Source organism: Curcuma longa, unplaced genomic scaffold (assembly GCF_044706935.1).
Source record: "Curcuma longa cultivar G26 ecotype Majalengka, Jawa Barat unplaced genomic scaffold, ITB_CL_G26_1.1 contig_28514, whole genome shotgun sequence".
Taxonomy (NCBI): Eukaryota; Viridiplantae; Streptophyta; class Magnoliopsida; order Zingiberales; family Zingiberaceae; genus Curcuma; species Curcuma longa.
In genome coordinates, this window is record NW_027433734.1 from 15,754 (window position 1) to 42,850 (window position 27,097).

The 27,097-nt window shown below is 38.1% G+C and overlaps 5 protein-coding genes across 7 annotated transcripts; 1 reads left to right on the forward strand and 4 right to left on the reverse strand.

The window, feature by feature from the left end:
• Window positions 1-243: 243 nt before the first annotated feature.
• Window positions 244-3,862, reverse strand: LOC141819294 (histone chaperone ASF1B-like). Its single transcript, XM_074706635.1, has 3 exons — window positions 3,481-3,862; window positions 751-866; window positions 244-668 (listed from the first exon to the last, which is right to left on the reverse strand). The coding sequence occupies exons 1-3, from the start codon at window positions 3,587-3,589 to the stop codon at window positions 315-317; spliced, it is 579 nt and encodes a 192-aa protein (XP_074562736.1). The 5' UTR covers window positions 3,590-3,862; the 3' UTR covers window positions 244-314.
• A 2,107-nt stretch (window positions 3,863-5,969) lies between these two features.
• On the reverse strand, window positions 5,970-8,203 carry LOC141819291 (cell division cycle 20.2, cofactor of APC complex-like). The gene is made up of 5 exons (XM_074706632.1): window positions 7,908-8,203; window positions 7,356-7,631; window positions 7,004-7,273; window positions 6,178-6,804; window positions 5,970-6,107 (listed from the first exon to the last, which is right to left on the reverse strand). Exons 1-5 carry the CDS (start codon window positions 8,049-8,051, stop codon window positions 5,970-5,972), a joined length of 1,455 nt encoding a protein of 484 aa, XP_074562733.1. The 5' UTR covers window positions 8,052-8,203.
• A 2,251-nt stretch (window positions 8,204-10,454) lies between these two features.
• Window positions 10,455-12,088, forward strand: LOC141819289 (delta(8)-fatty-acid desaturase 2-like). Its single transcript, XM_074706629.1, has 2 exons — window positions 10,455-11,430; window positions 11,509-12,088. The coding sequence occupies exons 1-2, from the start codon at window positions 10,546-10,548 to the stop codon at window positions 11,998-12,000; spliced, it is 1,377 nt and encodes a 458-aa protein (XP_074562730.1). The 5' UTR covers window positions 10,455-10,545; the 3' UTR covers window positions 12,001-12,088.
• A 1,442-nt stretch (window positions 12,089-13,530) lies between these two features.
• Window positions 13,531-15,246, reverse strand: LOC141819290 (cytokinin riboside 5'-monophosphate phosphoribohydrolase LOG3-like). 2 transcript variants are annotated; one of them, XM_074706631.1, is made up of 7 exons: window positions 14,893-15,246; window positions 14,729-14,826; window positions 14,621-14,651; window positions 14,456-14,555; window positions 14,307-14,377; window positions 14,100-14,243; window positions 13,531-13,940 (listed from the first exon to the last, which is right to left on the reverse strand). In XM_074706631.1, exons 1-7 carry the CDS (start codon window positions 15,085-15,087, stop codon window positions 13,851-13,853), a joined length of 729 nt encoding a protein of 242 aa, XP_074562732.1. In that variant the 5' UTR covers window positions 15,088-15,246; the 3' UTR covers window positions 13,531-13,850. The 2 variants fall into 2 exon arrangements, with proteins under 2 accessions (XP_074562732.1, XP_074562731.1); XM_074706630.1 differs by having other exon boundaries at window positions 14,729-15,246.
• A 3,929-nt stretch (window positions 15,247-19,175) lies between these two features.
• Window positions 19,176-24,387, reverse strand: LOC141819288 (U-box domain-containing protein 3). 2 transcript variants are annotated; one of them, XM_074706627.1, is made up of 5 exons: window positions 24,207-24,387; window positions 22,002-22,286; window positions 21,724-21,831; window positions 19,808-21,631; window positions 19,176-19,609 (listed from the first exon to the last, which is right to left on the reverse strand). In XM_074706627.1, the coding sequence occupies exons 2-5, from the start codon at window positions 22,272-22,274 to the stop codon at window positions 19,544-19,546; spliced, it is 2,271 nt and encodes a 756-aa protein (XP_074562728.1). In that variant the 5' UTR covers window positions 22,275-22,286; window positions 24,207-24,387; the 3' UTR covers window positions 19,176-19,543. The 2 variants fall into 2 exon arrangements, with proteins under 2 accessions (XP_074562728.1, XP_074562729.1); XM_074706628.1 differs by having other exon boundaries at window positions 24,198-24,387.
• Between the last annotated feature and the right edge of the window lie 2,710 nt (window positions 24,388-27,097).

Genomic DNA, 27,097 nt, shown 5'->3' on the forward strand with positions numbered 1-27,097 from the left:
GATATAATGCCTATCTCTCATTTCCATCCCTAATTTCACCTGTAAGTTCTTGGAAACATGCAAGGTGGGCACAAACTAAGCAATTTCTTTCAGTCCTCAGACTGGTTCCGACGACGAAAACATAGCTCTAAAGACTAATCGAGTTCCAAAAATCATAAAAGACGCAACAAGTCTTGATGGCTGAATGATCATCATCATCATCATCTATTGAGAAAAATGCAAAAAGAAAAAGAAAAAGGGAATCATATTAACTGGATGACCACCAAAGCAGTTCAAAATCCTACATGACCAAAAAACAAACAAATGCACACCATCTAACCCTTGGTATGTTGTTCGGGGTTTTTGACAGACCTTGGATCATCTTCGGCCTGGTTTTCAGGTGAGGTAGTAGTTGGCTGTTGTTGCTGCCCTCCATTTTCACTCGGGTCGGGATGAAAGTTAATGGGGAATTTTGTCACGCGAGGCTTGTCAGCCAAGATGTTCCGCTGAACTCTGTCAATTAAAATCCGTGGAGGTGGTTCCTCCCGATGTTGCTCGTCGTCATAGTCATTGTTCACATAGTAGCCTACTCTGATGAATTCCTGCCCCACATAAGAGCACGTCAACAGTAGCACAGTAACACCAATTATGTCTTCTTCACGGATCTTGGTTGGATCAGGGGGATCTGCCTGAAAGTTAGAAATAGGAGCATGTCACTCTCTGAAATCATGTCGAGAGCCATTTGAGAATCATGTATTCAGTTGAAATTGCCTGGAAAATGAAGCGATAATTCCCAACATTGACAGGGCCAACAAGGACACTTTCAAGGAGTTGGTCATAAGTCTCGTCTTCTGCTGATCCGACATATATAAGTTTCCACTCCAAATCTAAAGGGAAAATTGATAGAACATATCAGCACTAATCATAAGAATTTAAAAACAAATTCTTTGTTAGGATCCATAGAATAAACACAATAACTTCTGAAATGCCTCCCACTTGTAGCATATCTAATGTCAAGTTCAAACTTCAAAGTAACAATAAATTTGCTATTCGTGTCATTAGGGAAACCGATCAACAAAAAAACAGAGAATGCCTTGTGAACATGAGTAAAATTCTTCAGTGCCATGGTGTTCAACCCCAAATCCATTATTGACATTAAAGTTGACAAATTGCAGATGGAAACAAAACTTGACTATTGTTACTTGTTGAATGGCTTGATTCAATTACAACAACACTGGTACTCAGATATGGTTCATTAACAACAATTATCTTTGCATTACAACAACCTATATACTTTTTTTTATGTCTTTTTATTTCATTTTCTATATAAGTTTATTTATGGCATATTTTAAAATTTAAAGTGAGTAGCGTTACTTATTAAGTTTCAAGAGGACCATATGTTTCTAATGCACAAACAAAATCCTTAATAATCGTCGGTTGTCAACTGTCTTCTACAGCAAATGTTCATCTATCTCACACACAAACATAAAGCAGAAGATGCATGCTTGTTTCTTTGCATTTTGGTGCTTCATTTCAAGGCTGAATAGATTAAAACCCACAGTGAAATGAAGCACAAGATGACAAGGCAACAAAAATGAATGACTTTTCTTACCATGAAAAAACTCTGTCAATCCATCTACCTATCTATCCTTTTATCCACCTCTATCTTTGTCTCTATTTATCTATCTACACATAAAAGTATGGGTATGAGACTGAGTGTATATAAGTATATACTATAGGTACTTGAGATAAAATTGATTAATCAATTTAGTCACTTCAAAATCCACTAATTCATTTCAAATTGATAAAACTATGGTCTATTACAACTAGTCTGTTAGCAGTTTAACTTGTAAAACACAAAATGAGAACAGTGATATTTTAATCATTTTCATTTCAACAAGGTTTCTTGAAGTAGCTATAGCTAAAAATGTATATCATTCAAGATTTATCAGGATTAAGCAGTTTGCTTTCCTAAGAAAAGCTCCAGCTCCAATCACCCATAGTGCAAATGGATGTTGTTGGCAGCGGTATTCAATTGATTTGGGTACAAGGAGAAACAGATTTCAGTCTAGTTACATGTGCAAATTAACTAACATTGATTATAGGTTAAATGATATATTCAACACGTGAAGTGAAGTAATAAAACTGAGAACTTGCAAGTCACTAAAACTAATCCATTTATTTAGGACACTAGACTCTCATCCTTATCTTCATCAACAAAGATTAAGGAAAATGGTAAGTGAATGAATTGTATATGGAAGCACCGACAAGATGTCTCCGATGAAATAAAGTACTCATATTTATATTTTTCTTGTATTTGATCAAACTTTTGTAGCCATAATTAGTAAGATGCTACATATAACTCACGATACAACCTCAAGCACTGACGCCAATTAGTCCATTGCTTTTGCAAGTCAATTCACACTCAAAACTTCAGTGTGAAGAAACATATTTCAGGAGGATCCTCAGCAGCCTGAATGATTGAGGTTTGATTTCCCAAAAGTATATCCATCCTCAGAAGGCCATGTAAATCTACTCACTCCTTGTAATGCACCATCCACACGAAAATTGATTGGACGCATTATGTAGATTATTCTGTTAGGTGGTTAGTGCTTGCAAGTTTTCACCTCACAGACTTATGCAAAGGCAAACATAAGCCTTCATAGTTCATAGTTATATTGTAAGTTTTATATGAAAATTGCTGTATAAAGTACAATATTTATGATAATCATATGAGGTTTACTTTATGAATAGAAAGAAATCTGAATTTTTTGTCTGGGAAAGAAGAAATTAACCAGGTGTATAGGATCTCAACTTCATATGTAAAAATTTTCCAGATCATACAATTTATGACTGGACATAGGATTAGCTAATGAACGAGTACCAATCTAAAGATTATGAATACAAAAAAGGGATTTAACAGGACATACAACTACCATTCTGAAGGCAGCATTTTCACTATACTATAGTCAGCACACATCCATGTAGTGCATGATGTCATTATTCAAAACTCTCCTCTACAAAATAGTATATTAAAAAATTCTTCAGTTGTCCCATCTACATTTTCATTTGCTTATGTTGTGTTTTTTTTTTTAGTTCCTTCTGGACATCCAACATGCATTCCCAATTGTTTCAACACTAGTAGACATGCCAAATTATCACAGAGTACATTACCTCATTATGTTTTCTTATGAATCATAAACGCTTCTTCTCCCTTTCTGTCTATTCCACTTCGATATTTTGCACTCAAAGATCCACCATTTGAGCAGGAACACCATTAATGTATCCCAATAAAATCTTTTCTCAAAACCCTAAACCCCCTTCACTTGATTCCAGAACAAGCCCAAAGAACAACACCAGACAAAAGGAGACATGGGCATTTCAAATCCATGAAGAAACATGGCAGAAACAAAAAAATATTTAAAAAAAGATAACTTCATTTCATCAAGAAGTCACATCATCAGCCAAGGGCAAACAAAAACAAAAAAAAAAAGAGCATACCATCTTCCAGAGGAACCAAGCACTCGTACGAGATCTCGAACTGGAACGGGCTGAGGAACGCCGTGGGATTGTCCAGCACGGTAACATTGGTTATGTTCACCGCACTCATGGTCGCAAAACGGGAGGAATCCGGGCAGCACCGATACCGACCAAGATAAAGGATCGGAACAAAACCCTAAAAGCGAAAAAGGGCCATCAATCCGCTCCGGTAGTGATGGCGCCAGAAAACCCTAGTCTTGAACCAATGGCTAAGTGAAGATGGACAAGAAGCGGGAAGCAAGAAAGAGGAAAGAAACCGAAAGGACTTTTTCGAGTTTGTGGTTCGATCGCTGGGACCGATTTGGTCCGAGATTGACCTCCTTAGTCCTTCCTTCCCCAGAGGCAGTAAGTAACATCACGCGACCGAATGGAAAATAAACAAATGTAAAAATATATTTATATAAAAACACAATTTGGCTATTACGCCCTCCTCTTTTACGGAATAGCTTAAAACGGAACAAATCTATTAGTTATTATCAAATGGGAGAACTGATATCCTGCGCGATTTATCCCGTGCATCCGTGCACAACACCTCCGATCCACTGCCGCTGTCGCCGCCCTCACTGCACCATCCGGCCACCGCCGCCGCCGCCTCGAGTGCGATCGACGCCCCGCTCGCCGGCGCTCCGTTCGGTGGTGGATTTCGATCGGATAGTGGTCGAAATTCGACGAATTTGATCGGAATTCGAGGCACGCCTGTCCTTCCTCAGTTGGTCTCCGATCGTGATTTGGTTGGAATCCGGCCTCTATTTGATCGGAATCTGATGCGTGCCACTGCCGGCCACGTTTTCTGACCAAATTCGTTGAATTCCGACTAAATCGCAGTCGAAATCCGCCACCGGACGGAGCGCCGGCGAGCGACGCGTCGATCGCGTCCGAGGCGGCGGACGACGGTGGCCGGCCGGGGGGCGGTGATAGTAGTGATGGATCGGAGGAGTCGTGCATGGATCGCGCGGGATAAATCACGCAGGATATCAAATTTCTATCAAATGAGCGTCCTTTAAAAAAAATTGACAAACACCCATCAAATATTTTATCATTATAATCACTGGGTAGGGTTGCACTAGACTCCAACCCAATAATTTTTAATTTAATATATTAAAATAAAATTTAAAAAATTAAAATAGTCTAATTCAGTCCTACTAATTTGGTCTAGGATTGATGAAGATTCTAACTACGTCATTGTCTATAATATCTCTTATTTTATAGTTGTAGCAGTTATTTGGGATGCATATTAAATGATGAAAATAATTATTATATGTTATAATATATATTTATTTTTAAAAATTTTGAGAGGGGCATTAAAAATTTGCAACACGAGCAGCCTAGTCCCCTTGTAAATCCGCCACTACTCTTGTAGCTACTGACGTAGCTTTTGAATTTAATTAATTTAAAATAATTTTGATAAAATTTAAATAATTTTATATAAATTGATAAAGAATATCTTAATATAATAATAATTAATGTTTAAAATTTAGGATTGATTTTAGAATGTAAGATTTTAGGATTTAAAATTTAACTAGGATTTGAAAAGGAAGAAGATGATTGTTAACCGGTTAAATCTAACACTTTAAAATTAACCTAAAAAAACATATATGATCTATTTTTTCTTTTTATTTTAAGAAGGAAATAATCTTGATTTCCGCATCAAAGTCCTTATCATCACATCATAATCCCGAGGGCTTATTTTTATTTAGTCTTTTTTTAGATAAATAAAAATGTAGAGAACAAAAATAAGAGTACAATAGTCTGATTTAAGAGCGGTTCATGTGTGATACAGTGTCATATCATAATACACTTTTAAGCATCCAAACATATGAATTTACACACTTCTGAAAGTCTTCTCACTGTTTCTAACCCTCCATTTAAATTCTATTTAAACTGTTTTTGTTTAGTCATTATTGCTACATATTTAGCTTCTTCAAAATTTAAAAAATAATGAAACTCCTTCAATCCTCTGGCCATTTGAGTATCAGCTATAAGTACCTTCTTCCACATAATTTAGAGACACAGACTGTGAGAAACGCTTGGGGTGAACGCAATCATCTTTTACTATAAGGGGAATAGAGCAAACACTTTTCACTATGCTAATAGGTGTTTTTTTTTTCAACACCATTTCCAGTTTGTAAAAGAGATTTTACAAATGCACAGTGATTCTCTCAGCCAGTCAGCCACACTTTCTTTTCCCAGTCGATTCTGCAAATAAAGGGACACTTCCAATTAGTGAAAACTGGTGTGAAATCTTTAGTTTCAATCTCGTTATAAATCAAACCATCAAATTCATTCAACTGATCAACCAATCTGACTAAAAGTGATCAACACACCTTTTTTATGTCACTGATTCAATTCTAAAATACATCATCCATCTCGCAGCAGATGGCAGTCTGTGAACTTGAACCCTGTATCCGAGAGCTCTTAAACAGCAATAGCAGGCTGTTGTTCTCCACTGCTCATCGGATGAGATTAAAACCACCAAATGGTGCAGTGGACTTGGCAGAAGGTTTTGGTACTTCAGGAGATCCAAATACATTCCAAAATCTTAGAGTTTCATCTCCAGCTGCCGATGCAACAGTGCAGCCATCTGGACTCTGTAATTTAGTTATGAACAATTAGAAACAGTATATTAACAAAGAGGCAGCATTCAAATTCCAACATTACCTGAGCCATGAATAAGACTCGCGAAGTATGACCAGTGAGCTCAGTAATCTTCACCATAGAAGGATACTTCCACAAGGTAAGCTGATTCTGGGTAAATCCATGAGAGCTGAGAAGCTCACGCTCGTTCTTGTTCCAGAGGAGAGCGCAAACTTGAGAGCCTGTGTCCACCGAGTTCAGACAAGCACCCGTGTGAGTGTTCCAAAACTTGATGCACCTATCCATTCCACCGCCACCGGATGCAAGCAAATTGCTTTGAAATGGGCACCATGCAAGAGCTTTCACTGCAGCCATGTGATCACTGAATCTGTGGAGCCACTGGGTTTGGCCGGGTGATGGATTAGAAGATGCCATGGATATGTCCCATATGTGCAGAAGATTGTCATTGCCTCCGCTGGCTAATTGCTGACCTGATCCCGACCACTTCAATCCGCACACCTCTTGCTGGTGGCCGCGATAAGTGTGCACAACGTGATTTCTTATTCTTACATCGTTGTTGACTATCTTGCCGTCCATTCCTCCTGAAGTCAGGATGTTATTATTCCACGCAAGAGATCCTACCCTTGCTCCTCCTGTCGTTCCATCCCTCCCTCCCGTTGTTGTTCCATGCACCCCTTTCATAGTCCTCAGCTATAGCAATGGAACAGTTCGTGTCAGACATTGAACAAACTGCAAATTTGTATTTAGAACACTAACAAAAAGAAATGATACTGAGAGGACTATAAAAATGTTGTTTTTATTATTAAAGAACTGATCTTTACATTCATGAAACAAAAAGAACAAAGTGACAGAAACAAATCTTCGGTGGAGGTCTCAAAGAAACACTCACCAGACGATTTGAGGTTGAGTCCCATAGTTGAATGTCTGAAGAGTTCAATCCAACAGCAAGATGCCGCCCATCAGGAGCCCAGCTAACGCTGGTGACAGGGCCAGATTCTTCGTCCAGAGTCACAAGCTCTGAAGTAGCTCCATTCGAAGCATCCCACAGGTACACAGTATTCCCAAGGGCGATAGAGAGCACGTTACTAGTTCCCCAATCCAACAGATTCAGGTAGTAGTCATCCAGGATGTCTGGTGCATCAAGAGTTCTCTCTGCTGACTAAGATAAATGAAACCAATTGTGAATAAGAGGGAAAGACAACTGGGGAAAAAAATAGCACAAGCAATAAGCTATAACATACTTGAGGAATATGTCTACGTTGCTTCCCAGACTTAACACTTCGAGTAGAAACGACATCCGCTTCTTGAAAGAAAGGCTGAGACGGTGCTGGTGGTTTGCTGTTAAAAGCCAGAATTCTTGTTCTGTTATTGAGAAGATTCTCAGCAAGAAGTTTCCTGTATGCCACTTTGGATGTGGAAGCTGGGAGATCGTTCCCCTTCTCCTTCTTCGTCTCCGTTAGCAGGTAGTATGCCATATCCATGTCCATAGCTGATCTGTTGGGTATGAATCTGTCACCCTACGAATGACCAAGCAAAATTACTCAAATAGAACTGAAGGACGATATCGATCGTCTAACGGTCATAAGAACAGGAAAAAGATGCTTCTTTCCCTAATCTAATAGCTTCGTACAGACCAACAGAGAAACCCTAAATTTGAGGCATAAACAACGCAATCTTTACTAGGGGAGCATGCAATTTAAAGCGAACGAAATCGGAGTGAGACAACAGATCAGAACCATTGTAGCAAAAAAGAAACCCCAAATCCGTACACTAGTAAGTAATCAAGGACTCACGTTGTTACGAGAAGATGGATTCCGAGAGGATGTACGCATGGAAGGCAGAAAAGGCCTGGACGGAACGTTTTGTAGAGGCGGACGAGACGGCGATCGAACTTTCCCTGCAGAAACCGAAGAAGACGACAAACTCCCTGCATCCATAGTATCAGTAAAACCGAGAAAAACAAAGACAAAAAGAAAATTATACTGAGGAAGAAGAAACCCTAAGAACCCTGCAACCAGAAAAAGCAATTAGACAAACGAACAAAAAACCAAGAAAAAGAAAAAAAAAAATCAAAATCGATCGGAGGCGCTTCTTGTTTCAATGAGCGAAGAATCTGATGACCACTTCCTCTTCTCCTTCCTCTTCCGTCGCAGATCCAACAGAGCCGGAGAGAAAGAAAGCAATCGCGGAGTTGTCGCAGGGCGATCGCTCTGCGCAGAGAGCGTGAAGAAAGTTTGCGTTATTGCGTCAGCGGGGCAGACCCGTTACGAATATAAAAGGGAGAAGGCGGAACGTAACGGTGACATCTTCAACGAGTTCACGCTGTCCAACGGCTAGTTTCCTTTCGATCGGATCTGAAACCGCCTTTCGTTACGGACAGGCAGCTACAGCCCACAGCCTCGAATCCAACGGTTAATATTTGAAATTAATAAACTTTTAATTGATTTTTAATTTCGCCTCTCAAATTTATATTACATAAGTTAACTATTAATTTCACAATATATATCTTAACTTAGATAAATAGGTCTTAATTTATGTTAATTAAATACCTAATTGTCTAAATGTTTAACAATTTAATTATTTAATTAATTGGCCCAAATAATTTATATTTTTTTCTAAAAAACACTAAAAAGAGCACTCATTCCATATCAAAATAACACTTTTCTTTTTTTTATTACTCAAATTGCTCTTATAATTAATACGAGCTACAACATATGCCATATGCATAGGTGACATGATTTTTTTTACCCCTAGAGCAAAGCAGGATTGAGTACAACTACAACAGAATATTACTACAATGGATAACAATTTAATCTCAACGAAGTAAAAAAAATACCCTTCTTTACAGTGGTCAACTATAACTTCTTTATTTACCTCCTCATAAATGATCGTGAACCAACCATATAAACATGTTGAATGGTAGATTCCACTTTTTTTTGCCAACATAGGCAATATATTTTTTAATTTAAGTCAATATTAGTTATATATATATATATATATATATATATATATATAGGTATATATATTGATAATTTAGGTATTCAATCTTTATAATTTGACTAATTCTGAAGGTGAACAATTCGAATCCAATAGAATTTTTTCACCAAATACTAGGGTAAATCAAAAAGTACATATAGGTCATAATTGATGATCCAACGTCACAAAAATTTTAAACTCTTCCTGTATAATATATCCTAGATAGATAAATCGATTATTTAAAAAGTCTATCTCATCTTTTACTATCGCATCCTAATTCTGAGGGTTAGTCAATATAATATTATAACGAATTATAAATAATAGGTGGTATAAGTTATATCAACTACAAAATATATAGAGAGAGAAGAGATCCTATTCAACTAAATAAACACTAATCAATATATATTTGGGCCTTGGGTCTAATTAGTTTTAGAAATGGAATGATTCATCTACAGCAGCTCTAAATGTTAAAACCTCGGTCACCTCCAATAATGTTAAAACATATGTAGTGATTTAATTTTCATATACCTCTTCACAGATGATCGTACATCCAATCATAGGATAATAATTAATAAAATAGGGATAATCTCCTCCTCTGTTTTTTTAACGATAATTTCTCAAGATAATAATTAATAAAATATAGGATACATGAAATTTCAGAATGCCCAAAAGACATATTTAGATTTTATTTTTATCAAAAAATTGTATCTTATTCTCATTTTATTCTTACGTCAACACTTAATTTTTTTTCTCTTTCCTATCTTTTTTTTTTGCACGTAATATTTTTTTCTTAAATTAAATTTTAGATAATACTCTAAATTTATTTAATTTTATTTTTTAATAATAAATAAAAAATATAAAAGAAGGTTAATAAAAATTAAAATCAAAATTAATAATAATAATTGATTTTATCAATAAAAATAAAAAAACTCATTTTAATATTAATTTTAAAAATTAATATCACAATTTAAATACTCTACATCGGGCCACTGCGGGCCAACGACTGGTTCCAGAAGCAGACAATGGGAACGCTGGACATCTCCTGCGCCGGGCCCCATGGATGGACTGGTTCCACGGCGGCCTGCAGTTCCAGGTGGACCACCACCTGTTCCCGCGGCTTCCTCGCTGGCAACTCCTGCGGGTGGCGCCGTTCGTTCGCGAGCACCGCCTCAAGCACGGCCTGCCCTACAGCAGCTTCTCCTTCTGGGAGGCCAACGTGGGCCGCGGCGCTGCAGGCCCACGACAAGGCCCAAAAACTTAGTATGGGAGGCTGTCAAACCCATGGATGAGATTCAATCAAAGTTTGTGGATGGGTTTTAAGCGATCGAGTTCTTTACATTTATTTCAACGCGTTTTTTAGGCAACTCGCGTGGTGACAAGCTGCTATTCTCCTCTCCTCAATCGGTCAGTCGTCCCCTCGTCCGATCCTCTCCCCATCCTGCCTCAATCGGAAGGATGGCCAGAGAGCGGATCGAAGGAGAGGAGAAGCCGCCGCGGTCCATCTCGTCGGAGGAGCTCCGAGCTCACAACAAGCCCACCGACCTGTGGATCTCCATCCAGGGGAAGATCTACGACGCCACCGCCTGGGCCGCCGTCCACCCCGGCGGCGATCTGCCCCTCCTCGCCCTCGCCGGCCAGGATATCACCGACGCCTTCATCGCCTACCACCCCGGCTCCGTCTGGGCCTTCCTCGCCAACAACCCCTCCCTCCGCTTCGTCGGTCAACTCTCCGATTACCGCGTCTCCGACGTCTCCAAGGATTACCGTCGCCTCGTCGCCGAGTTCTCCCGCCTCGGTCTCTTCGACAAGAAGGGCCACGGCACCGCCATCTCGCTCTCCGCGATTGCGGTCGTCTTCGCCGCGGTGATCTACTGCGTCCTCCGATCCGAAAGCGTGTGGGCCCACCTCGGTTGCGCCGCCGTGATGGGCTTCCTGTGGATGCAATCGGGGTTTCTAGGGCATGATTCGGGGCACTACGAGGTCACGGGGAGCAAGCGCACGAACAGGGCGATCCAAGTGTTGTCCGGAAACTGCCTAACGGGCCTCAGCATCGGGTGGTGGAAGCGCAACCACAACGTGCACCACGTGGCCTGCAACAGCCTCGACATCGACCCGGACTTGCAGCACATCCCGGTCTTCGCCGTCTCCGCCGAGATCTTCCGCAGCCTCACCTCCACCTACTACGAGCGCAAAATGACTTTCGATGCGGTGGCGCGGGCGCTCGTCAGCTACCAGCATTGGACCTTCTACCCAGTCATGTGCGTCGCGCGCGTCAACCTCTTCGCCCAAACTCTGCTGCTGCTATGTTCCAATAAGCGCGTGCCGGGCCGATTCCTTGAGGTACATTCTTCTCTGCTTCGTATCTTCCGATCAATTTGACACTTGATAATTAGGCTCTGATTCGAATCGGATCTGCAGATTCTGGGGGTGGTGGTGTTCTGGATCTGGTTCCCTTTGCTGGTGTCGTGCCTGCCGAGCTGGTCGGAGCGCGTCCTGTTTGTGCTGGCGAGCTTCGCGGTGGCGGGGATTCAGCACGTACAGTTCTGCCTCAACCACTTCTCCACCAACGTCTACGTCGGGCCACCGCAGGCCAACGACTGGTTCCAGACACAGACAATGGGAACGCTGGACATCGCCTGCCCCCCATGGATGGACTGGTTCCACGGCGGCCTGCAGTTCCAGGTGGAGCACCACCTGTTCCCGCGGCTTCCTCGCGCGCAACTCCGGCGGGTGGCGCCGATCGTTCGCGAGCTCTGCCTCAAGCACGGCCTGCCCTACAACAGCTTCTCCTTCTGGGAGGCCAACGTGCGCACCATCGCCACGCTGAGGGCCGCGGCGCTGCTGGCCCGCGACGAGGCCCTACCGGTGCCCAAGAACTTGGTATGGGAGGCTGTCAACACCCATGGGTAAGACTCAATTAATGTTTGTGGCTGGAAGTTGAACGAGCTACTGAATTCTTTGCATTTATTTCATCGCATTTATTTCCTGCTATTTCCAACTTTGGAGTCTGTCAATTCCAATTTTGCAATATTTAAATTCAAAATATTAAACTCAAATAAATTAGTTTCCTGGTTTAACCATCAGTATTTATTTCAAGATTATTCGTAGCTTACAGGGGGACATCTACATAATACAGGGCTTTCTATTATCATCAAATATACTTGTACACTAGTCTCAGTTTCCATCTATTGCACTAAATGGATTATCCTCTCCTGAACTACCTCACTGTAGCATCAATTAGGTATTTGCTTGTAAGGAGGCTTGTCCATAGCAGGAGAAGGATCATACTGTCCATAGTCATTCGTTCTAACCATCAGGAATCTGGCATCAGCCCCAGCCAAAACAGGAGCTTTATAGATCATTTTCCGGTTTCCTGCAAGCCAAACATTATGTAGAGTTCATATGTTTACTAGCTCATGACTTTAGATCACTAACCTGGAAGTGATTCTGAAGGTGATGTAGCTATGGCAAGAAGGAAGAGAATGAGAATTCTCTTAACAACTTCCAACTCCATCTTGAGTTATGATTTCTGAGTTACCAGACAGTGGCAGTGAGAGTATATATAAAGGGAAGATAGTGAGCAATGTACTTTTGCATATAAAATATTGATAGGCCACAGTATTGAATCTAGATGGCTGATATGATCTATAAAGTACATAAAGGAGAGGAAAAGACAGGATAAGCACTATCTATCTTCATGGCATCTGATGTGTAGTGAACTAGGTTAGTGGGTGCCTGTATGGTTCGAGTTCATTGGTGGCATTACTCATGCTGATGAAGAATTCTCACCTTTGTTTCTTGTCCAATCCACTCACAGTACACTGAAATGGTAGTGCCATTTGAAGTGGCTCTAGAACCCTAAAACTCTGAAACTCTGTATATTTTCTTTTTGTTCTCTAGGTGATTAGTTTAGAGTGTTTGGGTGGCCAGTGGATGAGAAAGTTTTATTTGCCACAAAAAATACTTTTCTGGTGTTGCTTCAACTTGCTGAAAGTTCATGGAGTTAAAAGGGATAGATAAAGAAAGTATTCTCAATTTTTTGATATGATATTATTGCATATAAAGGAAATTATCATTGTGTTGTGTGTTGTATGGATCAAACAAGTTGTGGGTCTAAACCGATCAGGACTCACCCATTTCAACTAAACCACCATATTAGAGCTACCGACTAGACCACAGGTTCACTTGACTAAACATAATCATCCAACTCAAATAGCCAACTGCCCTGCCTAAACCAATCAAATAGCTCAGCTTGCTTGGCTCTCCTGAACAACTCAATCTACTATTGAGCAATACCTTCCTTGACGATGCAATCGAAATTGTGTGTTGTTGCATGACTCGGAGTTCTTGTTGATGTACCGTCTACTTATTTTTCTCGCATTTTCTTGTATTTTTGTGGAAGAGATCTCACTTGTGGCATGCTAATAATATCTAAGCAACTTAGGGTTAGTTTCTCAGATTTCTCAAGTAGAGGTCAATCGGATTCTTTTCAAAAGAAAAGAAAAGTGCACTGAGTAATTCACACCTAAATCTATAGCAAGGTGAAACCCCAAACAAACATCCCTGGAAGAAGAAAGTAAAGCTTTATATATATATACTCAGGCCTTTCGTCATACAATACTTTACAAAAGAAAGAATCCCAAAAGCATTTCAGCTGTGACTACTAAAATGTTACTGCATTTTGATTTGCTCCTCTTCTCCTCCTCCAATTTGTTGCTGCATATCCTTGCCCTACCTGATCAAGTATATGTAGTTCCACTCTATCTCGATATCTCGAACTCCGAGTAGCCAAGCTGCTCCATCTCCCAGTTCATCTTAGAAGCCACTCTCTCATGCTGAGGGAAATACTCCTAATTAACACACAAATTTTTACCTACTTAGTGAGATATAGATTTAGTTGTTTAGTTGTTGTTGTATATAAACAAACTATATTAGAAGATTTGAAGCTTCGTTCTGCTTAAAGAACTTGCTGTATATATATAAGATGGTTCATTTGTATAATCAATCACCTCCAGCTTTTTCATCAATTCTTTAGCTGTTGGAGCAGAAACTATAATATGGCGAGCATTTGGGCTGATGAAACCTTCTTCCACTGCTTTGTCAATGAAACACAGCAAGGAGTTGTAGTATCCATCAACATTCAGCAATCCTACCTGCAAAAGCCGATTGCATGCCTTATAATGCTGAATTGAATACAAGAAAGAGTCTAGTCTTACTGGTTTGTCATGGATTCCTAGCTGAGCCCATGCTATCACTTCCAGCAACTCTTCCAGTGTACCATACCCCCCTTGCATTGAATTTCATTCAATCAGAAAAAACTCACCAAAGGAATGGAATGGAATGGAATATAATGCACAGTACTGACCAGGCAATGCAATAAAGGCATCAGAATGTCTAGCCATTTCTGCTTTCCTTTGGTGCATGCCTGCCACTGCCTTCACTTCCCCTACTGTCTCTCCAGTTATCTGCAGCGAGAGAGAAAGAATTAAAGAAAGAGATCAACTGAAAGAAAGAAAGAAATGTTAGTTACCTCTCTTGGCATGAGAGTCTTGGGAATGACCCTGCTCATGAACAAGGAACAGATTGGAGAGTTAGTTAAGCATGAGGAGTTAAAAGGATAGCTAGCTGGCTAGCTCACCCCATGACGTGCCTTCCACCTTCATGAACAGCTTGGGAGACCGAACCCATCAGGCCTACACTCCCACCTCCGTACACCAAATCAATGTTCCTGGACACCTGAAAGTAGTAAATAATTACAAGGATGAAGCTAGCTAGCTGCAGTGATCGATTAATTAACATTACCAGTTCTTTGCCGAGCTCGACGGCCGAGTCCTGGTAGCTTCTCTTCTTGCCCTGGCTGCTTCCGCAGAAGACGCAGATCCTCGTGAATTTGGAAGGCCTCGCACTCGCAGCTACTTGCTCCTCCTCCATGGCGATCGATCGAGCTGGCACGAGCTGGACGTGCCTCTCCTGGCTGGGTAGCTCCTCCCTCCCCATGATCTGCCTCGTCCTAATTATACTGCTCGTCGATCGGCATGAGCTACCTACCTAGCTAGCGCTGCTTTATCTTTGACTGTGCGTCCGTGCCATCCTACAACGCGCACACATGCACACGCAGGGCACAAGAGACAGAGCGAAATTATTAGGAGGAGGGCGCTGGCGCGATCGAACAAACCGGGGGCCCCGCGTGTCCCCCGGCGGCCTCATGCGCTGATTCGCATTGCCCCTCCCTCCTCCGCTGCGTGAGCATCGAGCAGGACTCCATTACCTCTGCAAAAGGTTGGAACCGCCAACCTAACGGCCCTCCCACCCCGGCCCCACAAGTATGAGGGGGAGTAAATCACGGTGAATGCGGGACTGACCAGAGCGTGGTGGCCGAGGGAATTGGAAACACGGCACAGATTGATGTTATCGCAAATGCAACCATGAGCCCTCGAACCGCACACCTTCATCTGCAAGCATCCGCGCCCTGACCAGCTGACCCCGCCCGTGGGGGCGAGCAGGACTCCATTACGCTGGGTCAAGTTGGAGAGAGAGAAAGAGAAAGAGAAAGAGAGAGAGTTACTGCTGCTAATCATGTTGGATATTAGTTTTAACGAATCAAAATGATTTTGTAAAAAAATCATAGTATCTTAAATTATAGTACCTTAAAAATTGACTTCAAAATTGAAATCTATATTTTGCGTAGATAGATCTAGACTATTAATTTGTTCAAAATCGATTAAGGATGAATAAGAAATTAATTGTTCAAAGTCAGTCCAGAATAATATTAATTAATAATTAATGTTATATAAGAAAATATATGGAGAATAATTTCACATCGAAAAAATTCGATGAGTTTCTTTTCTTGTTAATATTGCTATATTAATTAAGTTAACATAAAAATCATGTGCTCTTTTTTCATGGGCGAGCAGGTGCGAGCACCTGCGAGTCTGCCACGCACGCACACGCGTAATGGGCACTTTAAAGTATTTATTTTATCTTGTACATTCAGAGTTCAAAAAATTTGCTAGTTTCAGAATTTGAAGTGTTATTATTCTGAGACATGGTCATTGTATCTTGAAAAATAAATTGTTACTATCCGTAAGCACTTGTAGCGAAGTAATATCATTTTATGAAGATAATATTAAACATTAACTTCGACGATCTAATATCAATTTGCATATATCTTTTCCAACATCCACCAACCAACAAATTATGCTTCGCCAATAAAGTTGCAGAGCGAATTTGTTGGACTTGACCAGCATTAATTGAATTTAATTTCCTGAAGATTAACCGATATGCATGCATGCAGCTAGTTGTTTGATCTTTTTCTTTTACTGGAGGAATGGGCATATGATTATTGGCTTTCTCCTCCATTTGTGCGTGCTAATTTGTCTTGTGAGCAAGCTTCCAACAACAAATTGTCGATTGTTCTTGTCTTTCTTTCCTTTTTTGTCGAGCACTGGTTCTAATTGTTTTGGGAAAAAAAAAAAGAAAAGAAAGATATGAACGGCGTTGAAGGTACGTAGTGGGTGCATGCCTTATCCACCATTCCACGGCCACATCATGCATGTCACCTCATCATCATCTCCTCACATGCCCATTGACATATCTCGTTCATTATGTGAGACAGCAATTAATGGCGGGAAATGAAGCATCCAGTTCTTGGTACGAACTAAAAAAAGATGGTCAAAAATCAAAGCCCCTTTTTTTTATTTTTATTATTACAATGACGTTTTTTTATTTATTATTTAAAAATTTTATTTTTTAAAAAATAATCTTTATTTTAGACGCTAGCTGTTAGTTTGCTGCAGCACATAACTCACAGTTATATTAATTATGATTAATATAATATAATATTGATTAGAAGTGAAATATTTATGTTATAATAATTATGATTTATAATTATTATAATATAATATTGATCTGATTAAAGATAAAATATTAATATTATAATAATTATGAGTTATTATTATATAATATAATATTATTAATATCGATTAAATTGAAATATCTATATAATTATGAAGCATAATTATTATAATATTAGATAAAGATACTTTTGAAAATAAAAATTAACTCAAATAAAATATTATTTTAATAATAAATAAAGAAATGCGTTTGACGATTTTATTTGATGTCGTTCCTTTTTATTTAAAAAAAAATTGTTTATCACAATAGACTCCCATTTAAATTTATGACAGAAATCTGCACCGTTCGATTTTAAAGTTAAGATTAAATTCAGATCGTAGATTGAATGGGTGATTGCGATGGCCTGGATTTAATTTTTTATTTTAAAATTATTCCCGTCACAAATTTATGACAGGAATCTATTGCAACAAGGATCCCAATTGTTTTATTTATTATTAAAATAATATTCTATTTCGTCTTACTCTATTTATTATTAAAATATTATTTATCGAAGCATCTTTTAATATGATATAGTTATAACAGTTATATTTCATAATTATTATAATATAATATCAATTAATATTAATTAAAAATAATATAGATATATTGTAGTAATTTTATAGCACTGTCAATTTAGATTGGGTTCCCAGATTGATTCATCTTGTCAAACAATTTAAATGAATTAAATTAAAATTTTATTAACTCATCTGACGAACCTAAATAGGCTATAGTCCATACGAGTCCAAACAGGCCGATCTATGGCAAGCTCGAGTTGGCCCCCGAGTTGAAAAGAAAAAATATCTAAAACTTAAAATAAAAATAAAAAATTTAATAAGCTCATTAGTTGACTCGCCTAATCTATAATTCAAACTTATAAATTTTAATATATTTTTTATTTTTTTATTTGTTAATGAGCTCGTGGAATGACAATCCATCTTGTGTTGGATTGAGTTAAATTTTTTTTCTTGCGAAATCGATGTGATGCTCTTTTCCGTCATGTCTAACTGCAACTTCTCAATTTACTTCCTCATAAATTTTCGTAGAGCTGACCGTGTGTAACTTCTCAATTTACTAGGGTAGCAGATTCTATTTATTACCGAAGAAGAATTAGAATTTTTTTAATTAGTCTGATAATTCTATTTATAAATTATAATTATAAATCATAATTATTATAATATAATATTATTAGATATGATCAAAATTGAAATATATATAAGTATGAATTATATATCACTGTGTGACGATAAATAAAATGCTAGTTTAACGATAAAAAAAAAATGTCCTTCTACTATTTTAATAAAAAGGGCTCCTTGATTTTTCAGTTTTGACAAAAATAAAATCAAAAAAAGAGAAGAAAGAAAGAAAGAAAGAAAAGAAGAATGGAATTAATATTATATATTACTTTAACAAATTAAAAGAAGTTGGAATGGGAGGGTGGTGGTGAACAGCTGCGCCTCCCCTCCCTGCTGCCTGTAGCTTCTTCTTCCTGGCCCTGGGCACATGCACTTTGCTACATGCGGAGGAAACAAATTGCAAAATTATTCAACGCACACTCTCCATTCCCCCAGACCACCAACTCCATCTCATCACCAGACCAAGCATGCTCTCCCCCATCCCTTCCACTCATTGCTCTCTCTGCCTGCTTCGCTTCTTCTCGCCTCATCATTCTTTCTTCCTCCATCCAACGCCTCTCTGACTGACTCACTCACTCACTCACTGACTGACAATTAAAAAACTAACTTGAACACCAAACGCCAATGCTCACTCCTCTGCTAAGCAAATTGTTTTTTTCCTGTTCAGAGAGGAGAATGAGTGCATGCCTCTTCATGAAGAGAAGAGAGAAGAGATCTGTTTTTGTTTTTGTTTCTGTTTGTATCAAACAGACAACAGACTATAAATTGGCAATCCCCTGCATGCGTTCCTGGACTGGACTGGACTGGAGTTGTACATTATCGTCTCTCAAGGGCTTCTGCTTCTATACTTGCCAGATCATCATTTCAACCTATTCCAGGACACGGACAGTGGCCAAGTGCAATGTGTGAGGAACCCAAATTCTCATATTGTTATTATAAAATACATAAATCAAGATAGCAAAGAAAAACATAGAACAATAAAAGATGCTATATAACTCCACATATTAGGGTTAGTAGCACGTCAACAAATTGAGAGGTCTCAGGGGAAAAGTAGTAGAATCCATAAATACACAATGACAAAGCTGGTCTTACAACAATACCAATAAAAAAAAAGTTAAAAAGGAAAAATATACACACAGTGAAATAGCTGAAATTACAAGAAAGAAATACCAAAACAGAAATCACAATCCAAGTTCTGCATTACATGTATAACATCTTTATTTACAATCCAAACACCTTTACCTCCACGTGTTTTACACCATTTGGGCCTCTTCCGTCTTAAATTTGGCATCATCTGGATATATGAGGCACACAAGCTTCATAAACCAACACATTATTATCTCATGAACAATACAAAGCATACAGGAGGTGCCAAACTAATTCTTATTGATTAGGAACCGTGAAAATCACATGATCGGCCTAGGTTATCATGACTTTTTCTTTCGTACAGCCCCCTCGCGTTGACTGCGGAAGTGGCTCAGGATCTGTTGTGCCTGAAAAGCACACATGGGTGAATCAGCTCTTTTTCAAATAGACCAATTCAAGTGCTTGAACGAAGTACAACCATATGAAAGAGTTGCTGAAATTTCGAACGCATGATTCTTTGTGGTTAAATTGTTCGTTAGATTCTGTCCTCAAAAGTGATCCAGATAAAAAGTATGTATAAAGAAACAAGGAGTTCAGATTTATACCTTTTCCTTAGCTCTGGAAGTCCCAAATTGAGAAAGGGCGATAAGAGGTGGCACTGCTCCTTCCTGCAATACTAGGCTGCAAAGTTTCTGGCTATTTAGACAAAGTTGGAGTAAAGTGGAAGCTGCATTTTCCTTTCCCCTATGAGAGCCTGTCTCGACAATCTCTACAAGCAGCGGTATGCCACCTTCTTGGGAAATAGCTAAGCACCCTTCAGGAATTGTTGACAAATTTGCCAATAAAGCCACAGATTTATCTACCATTCCAGAGCTTGGGTCCATCATCTTGACAAGGTATTTCACTGCGCCAGCTTGTACTACCCTAGCCTTGTTCTCATGGAAGATTGAAAGGTTAAACAAAGCAGCGGTAGCATCTTTCTTTCCCCTAAGGCTACCAGAACCTAAGAGATAAACTAATGCCTTAACTGCACCAGAACGTCCAATTTTCACTCTATATTCTTCCAAGACAGAGAGGCTAAACAATGTTGCTGCTGCATTCTCCTTGGCCTCTGCAGTGCCACACTCTAGAACACGTATAAGTGGCTCAATTGCTCCTGCTTCTTCTATATAAACTTTGTTTTTATCATTAATTGACAAGTTCAATAAAGCAGTGACAGCATTTTCCTGAACCTTTACTTTCGAGTACAACAAGGAGATTAATGGAGGGATGGCCCCACACTCGCCAATTAGAAGACGATTTTCCATATTGTTCTTTGTAAGAAGTCTAATCTCTGATGCTGCCGCAATTTGCAAATCAGGATCTTCACTCTTTAGATCACCAATCAGAGCTTGAACATGTGAAGAGGTGGTGAGGCCATCCAACTTTGAGTTTTGAAGTAACAGTTGACATTTGACATCATTCTCACGATCATTTTTATAGAAAAGCTGCTTTGAGCAAAGCCATGGGGAAGAATTTGAATCCTTATTCAAGGATACATGTGATGGATATTTAGCATCTAATAAACTAGCTTTCTCCTCAAACTTACTCATGATTTCAACGCTAGAAATGACACTTGAAACAGATTCAGTGTGGCTATGATAACTATTTTTTTCAACAAAAGTATCGCCTTGTAAACCAACCTTATCTGGCAAAACGTGGTGATTGTTAGGATAAGAGCAATCTTTTTGCTCATGACCAGATGCTGCCTTATTTTTCTGTTGGGCGGTCTGACTGTGACACTGAAGAGAAGATCTGGAGGCTGAATGTCTATCTAGTGAATGAATAATACCAAGACCATTTTGGAAATCTTCTGCATTTGACAAACAGGAACATGTTACATGGTCAGACAGAGCAGAATTACCCAGCTTTATGTTGTTTTCCTCACACCAGTTTGCAATCAGTGCCTTGACTGTGTAATTGGGAATGAGATTTGTGTGAGCAAGAGTTTGATGTGTCTTCGGACAAACTTTGAGGCCATTGTCCAGCCATTTCTGAATAAAAGATCTTTCATATGTTTGCCCTGAGGCCAAAATTACAGGATCGACCATGAGTTGTAGAGATAGAGGGCAGCGGAAATGTGCTGGTACAGGAAGCCCATTGACAAACCCAAACTGTTCAAGTTTCTCCACACAGTAGCGAATATGAGTAATTAGCACAGAAATCCAATTTATATGATCTGCAATTTCAGTTTTTGATTTAAGTTCTGCCTTTGCCCTTTCTTTTTCAAGAGCTATACTTTCAACCAGAAGTTCCTGATTCGATGCTAAATTAAGAATCTCCATGATCTTTATGACATCATCAAGGCTAGGTATAGTGTTTTCCTTCAGATCTTTGAGAGCATGATCAATGAGTTCTGATACTGGCTCTTGATATGTGTATTGAAGCTCCTGCACACAACACCATAAGACATGGGCATTATCCTTAGGTTGCCATGTGTAATCATAAAGAAAAGATAGTCACACTCACACACGCCAAATACCTGGATGCTAGCTGAGCTGGAAGATGACTGCACCAAGGCACTCAAGAAATGACATATATCTAATGCTGACTTTTGGATCTTCAACAACAGAGACTCACTTTGCAAAACCTGCATGTCAGCACTATGTCAAAACACAAGGAGAATGACTGATGGATAATATATAAGACAACAATCCAGATGTGTTTATCATTGGAATAATCATAATACAAGTAATTAGCAATGACAGGAAGAAACTATTAAAATAAAGGGAAGAAAGTAGGAACTGAATTAGAACTCACTCTGTATATCTTACTCATTTTCTGAGGTCCCTTCTCAATTAGTTCTCTAGCTTCATTTACAGCAACATCACACTCTTCAAATTCTTTTATAAGGCACTCATCCAAATCCAACTCTGAATCAATTGCTTCATCTAGAAGAGGCTTCAAGAGCTTCAATATTACAACTATTTTTCTGAAGTCTTTTAGAGAAGCATTGTTTGTTGTCTGGCAAGCTACCAGATGAATAAATCTAGAAATGCTGTTTATAAGTCCCCCAATAATCTCACCATCCATGCTCCTTCAATACTGGAAACACAACTTAATTAGTGCAAAATAAACCAATAGGATAAAATGAAAGGAAAAGTAGCACATATCCAAACTCAAATGCATGAGAATTCAAAAGATTTTACATACAAGTCTCCAAATAAGATCCATGTGATTGGCATTAGCATTTCACATTTATGGTTCCAACCATTCTTCATTTATCATAATGAATATATAAACAAATAGAAACAGAAAAAATATGCATGTTCTGAAATGCTCCAACAAAATTGGGGAATAGGCAGGAAATGTAGATAAATTTTTTACTTAGCTAAATGTGATTGCTCCCCATAGTAAACTCTGTGAGGGATCAAAACTGTATGGAATAGTCTCTAATAAAAATTCAGTACCGTTAGCATTACTAGGTATAATGAGTCATGCCTAATGGTTTGCCCCATTTTAGGTTAAAATTATGGTTAAGTCCTAAATATAATATTCAAGCCGACCCCACCTTGTGGGATAAGGCTTGCCGTCCTCCTCCTCCTAAATATAATATTCAAGTTTCAAAAGATTAGATCAATCCAATATCTCTTTCCCTAAAATTAACATATTATTAGAGCCATTTCATAAGGTTAACTTAGATATTGCAAAATTAATCCATCAGAAGTAGGCTGTTGCTTCTTTGGTGGCAGTAGCCTCCACTCATCCTTTAAACTTCCAGTTCTCAATCCATAGAGCTTGGAAATATGCCTTTGCAAAAAATTGTACCTTATTTATATACCTTCCTTTTTTGAACCCCATATCATAGATACTGTTTTTGTTTTTCAATGCTCCAACAACTCATAAATGTCATTATTGTATCGTAATTAAATCTCTTCCTCCATATTTCTAGCCAATTTGCCAAGTCATATAAGAACATTGTTCAGACATAAGTGTTGACTCTTGAAACAAATATATTCCTATACAACTATTAGAACACATACAACTAGATTCAAGGTTTCACAGGAGTATCCATTAGTTTAGTCTCTAGCATGTCAGCCTCCTCGAGCATATCTAATATATGCTTGCCGTGAGAGACATAGATACCTTATTTTGAGCAAGTCACCTTTATGGCAAGGAAATACTTGAGATCACCCAAATCCTCAGTATAGAAGTGTTAATGAAGTTAAGCCTTCAACCTAATCTTCCTAACCCTCCAAGGGTTGGTGACTTGATAGACCATTTTAATATTCCTTGATTTCACTAGTATGAATCTAGCCTGCCTGATCTGTGGGTGTATAAACACCTCTATCACAAACTTCTATTCAGATAGATCAGTGCACACCACAATGGATCAACGTGCATTTTCAAATGATTAACTTATTTGACCCCTAACATCTAAATAGTGTGAAAAAATTCTAGTCGTACTAACAAAACACGCAACATTAACCTACAAACATATTTTGTAGATCAAAGATCCCTGCCAATGAACTAATGTCTCGCCAGACAAAGTTTAAGCATGAACAAGATTTAGGAAGACCTCTAAGACAAGTCAGAACTAATGTACCAGGAAGAATCGCATGCCTAATTGATTATTATGTTTCTCTTCTCCCTTTTTTAAAGTTATTTAAATAGTTTCACTAAGAGCAAATGACTGAGTTTATCTCAACACTATACTTCATCGTCAAGCAGAAAATCCGACACTCTCCGAAACCATCCAATTACCCGACCACATCAAGAAACAACAAAACGAAAACCGCAGGTCCCAACAACAATGAAACCAGCTCTCCTAAGCTCGAATCCAAAGGAAATGACAACTTCGACAAGCAAATTCAAAAAACGGCCAGAAAAAACGTCCTATCGAGGCGGATCTCGGAAAACTTTCACCTGGAACTCAAATATAGAAAGGAACTTTCACAAGCACAAAAAAAAAGCCACAATCCACGAAGGAGGGTGCAGATCGCGGAGCAAGAATACCTGGCTCACCGAGGAAAGTGCCGGCGAAGTAGAGATCCAATCCGGCGCTCCCAAACGAGACGGCTAGTAAGGCGGCGTGAGATTCCTCTACAACGGCTCCATCCTGGCTCCTTCCGTGGCCTTAAACCCCTCGTCGCGAATCTAACGCTCCCGACCTCGCTATGCGGCGCTTTCTCTCTCAGTTTTTGTGACAAAGCATGTGACAGAAGCAGACAGTCACGCACAAGATGGGCGCAGCGAGATGGGAGGGAAGCTAATGATCATCAAGTTGGCAGAGGGCCCTACTTCACCCGCTGTCTCATATACTGTAATGATGATACATTTTTCCAATGCTACTTTCCAACTTCACTGCCTCATAAATTTTGAATAAGGTAATGGTGCAACGATTTTAAAATTAAGATTAAATCTAGGTCGTAAATTGAATGGATGATTACGATGACCTAGCCTTAAAATTGGAGCCGAATTTAGCATATGGGATATGTTTTAGATTGCCTCTCTTTTTTCCAATGCTTTTCCAAATATGCTCACTGCCTCAGCCTCTGGAGCTGTTGATTTGGCCTGTCGGATTGATTCTCCTATCGAATAATTTAAATTGATTAAATTAAAATTTTATCATCTGATTTTTTTAAACAGATCAACACCTACAGATTCCATATAGCTCCCTGATAGATTCAAATTGACTTAGGAGTTGTGAAGAAAATAAATAAAAATTTTAAAATTTAAAATTAAAATAAAAAACTAAAACTGTGAACCGATCATAATCTAAATTTTAATTTTTTTTATTATAATTTATTTTATTTGATGAGTGATGGCACGGTAATTTAGTGTTGGGCACGGTTTGGAAAGAGATTTCCTAATACAAGTTTGGGCCTAAGAGCCTGATAATTTATATTATTTTAATATTTATAATATAATTATTGAAAATTTTAATATCGAAACTACAATACTATTTATTATTATAATATTAATTTATAAATAAAAAACAAACTGAACATAAAGCTTACAATAATTGAGATTAATATATGCAAACTGTTTTGAGATTACTATAGGACATGCATCTCTTCAGATTCCTACCTTCCCCAAAACAAATCCTTTTTGCAATAAAACCAACTTGGTTTATTTCCTAATAGCAAATTTGCACGAAAATTAACTACTCCAATGAAAATGAAATAGGAACTTTGGCATAGATTAGAATGCGATTTTTATTAGAAATTTGTTAATACCTGAGCAGGAATACAAGAAATTTCAATTAATTAACAAGAGTAGGTTCATCATATCCTTCATTGCAAATGGCAAACAAAATATCATATTTCATGATTCAGCACGAACCTTAAGTTTTTGTTCGAATTTCGTCTTAAAGAAAAACTACAATACAAAACCTGCAGTTTAGCCTATGGCAGTCAATGACTGCAAAAGAATGACATGCTTGAAAACACCAACATTAACAACAAGAGTCTATAATGCTGATTCATTACTATCCTCGGGGCATCTACAAATACATTCTAAAATTCAAGTTTACATGCGGTGCCAATCCCCACTCAGTAACTCCCCATAGGTGGCATGCCGAACGGCGGCATGGGTGGCATTCCTATACCACCCATTGGAGGTACCGGTGGCGGTCCATAACCTCCTCCCATGCCAGGCGGAGCTGGTAATGCAAGAGGCAGCAACTGGGCATACATATTCTGCAAAAAAATAATTCAAACCTTGTTAAAATAAAGACTTGTGCTACGTAAACAAGAAAATTAAGAATGCATTGGACACCTGTTGTGCAACCAAATCCTTTTCTTCTTTTTCTTTCGCTTTCACCTCATTTTGTGATTCAATTTTATCCTTTACAAGCTCGTCAACTTTACTAGCGTACTCACGGATAAACTGTGATGATCAGACATGCAAGATTACACATTTGAATGGAAATTTTCCAATAAATAGCCAAGAGAAGTATATTAAAACAAATAGGCAAACAAAGCAGATCACCTGAAGTAAGTATGGAAAAGCAAAATCAATTATATTGTTGATCCAGGCGAGTTCAAGGGCAACATCAGGACGGATCAAATCATAACAAATGAAAAGACAAGCAGCAAAGCATTCTTTCTTTCCCTGTAATACAAAACCAAGCAGTTCATAAGCTAGAACTTCTGAAGAACAAATATAAATGGCCTGACATGGTTTATTCTTATTAGATAAGCAAATACAGACTGTTCAGTAGCTGCGCAAATAAATTCACTTGGTATAATATCAAGAAACCATTAAACCAAATTTTGCTGTATAAGCAGCTTTTGTGGTAACTTGTCATACCTGATATATCAAGGATTAAAATTTCAAACCATGCCGAGTTTCTGTTGTTGATCAAAATGATACGGTTTCAATCTATATCATGTCGTGCTGGCATAGTTTCAATACTTTTTTTATTTTTAAATATAAATGTATATTAATTAAAAATTAATTTTATTAATATTTGATTATTATATATGTTCGCTATGGATGTTATATTTCAGGTGTTGAGGTGTTGAATTTATATTTCAATATTTTCTCATAAGATAATACCTATTAAATTTTTACAACAGTTGCAAAAAGATATAAATTTAAAAATTATTTTTTAAAAATAAGTAATTCTCAAAATTCAAAACTAAATCTAAAATTATAAAATTATTTGAAAGCTCAAAGATAATTATAAAATTATTTGAATGATTTTAAATTATTTTTTAATGTATTTATAAATTTTAAATTTTTTTAAAATGTATTTGAAATGTTTAAGAATTATATTTTGGAAATTTTTTAGATTATTCTAAATTCACATTAAATTTTCAAAATATATTAAAAATTTTAATTATTTTATAAAATATTGTATTAAATTTTAAAATTATTTTAAAAATGTAAAATAATTCTTAATATTTTAT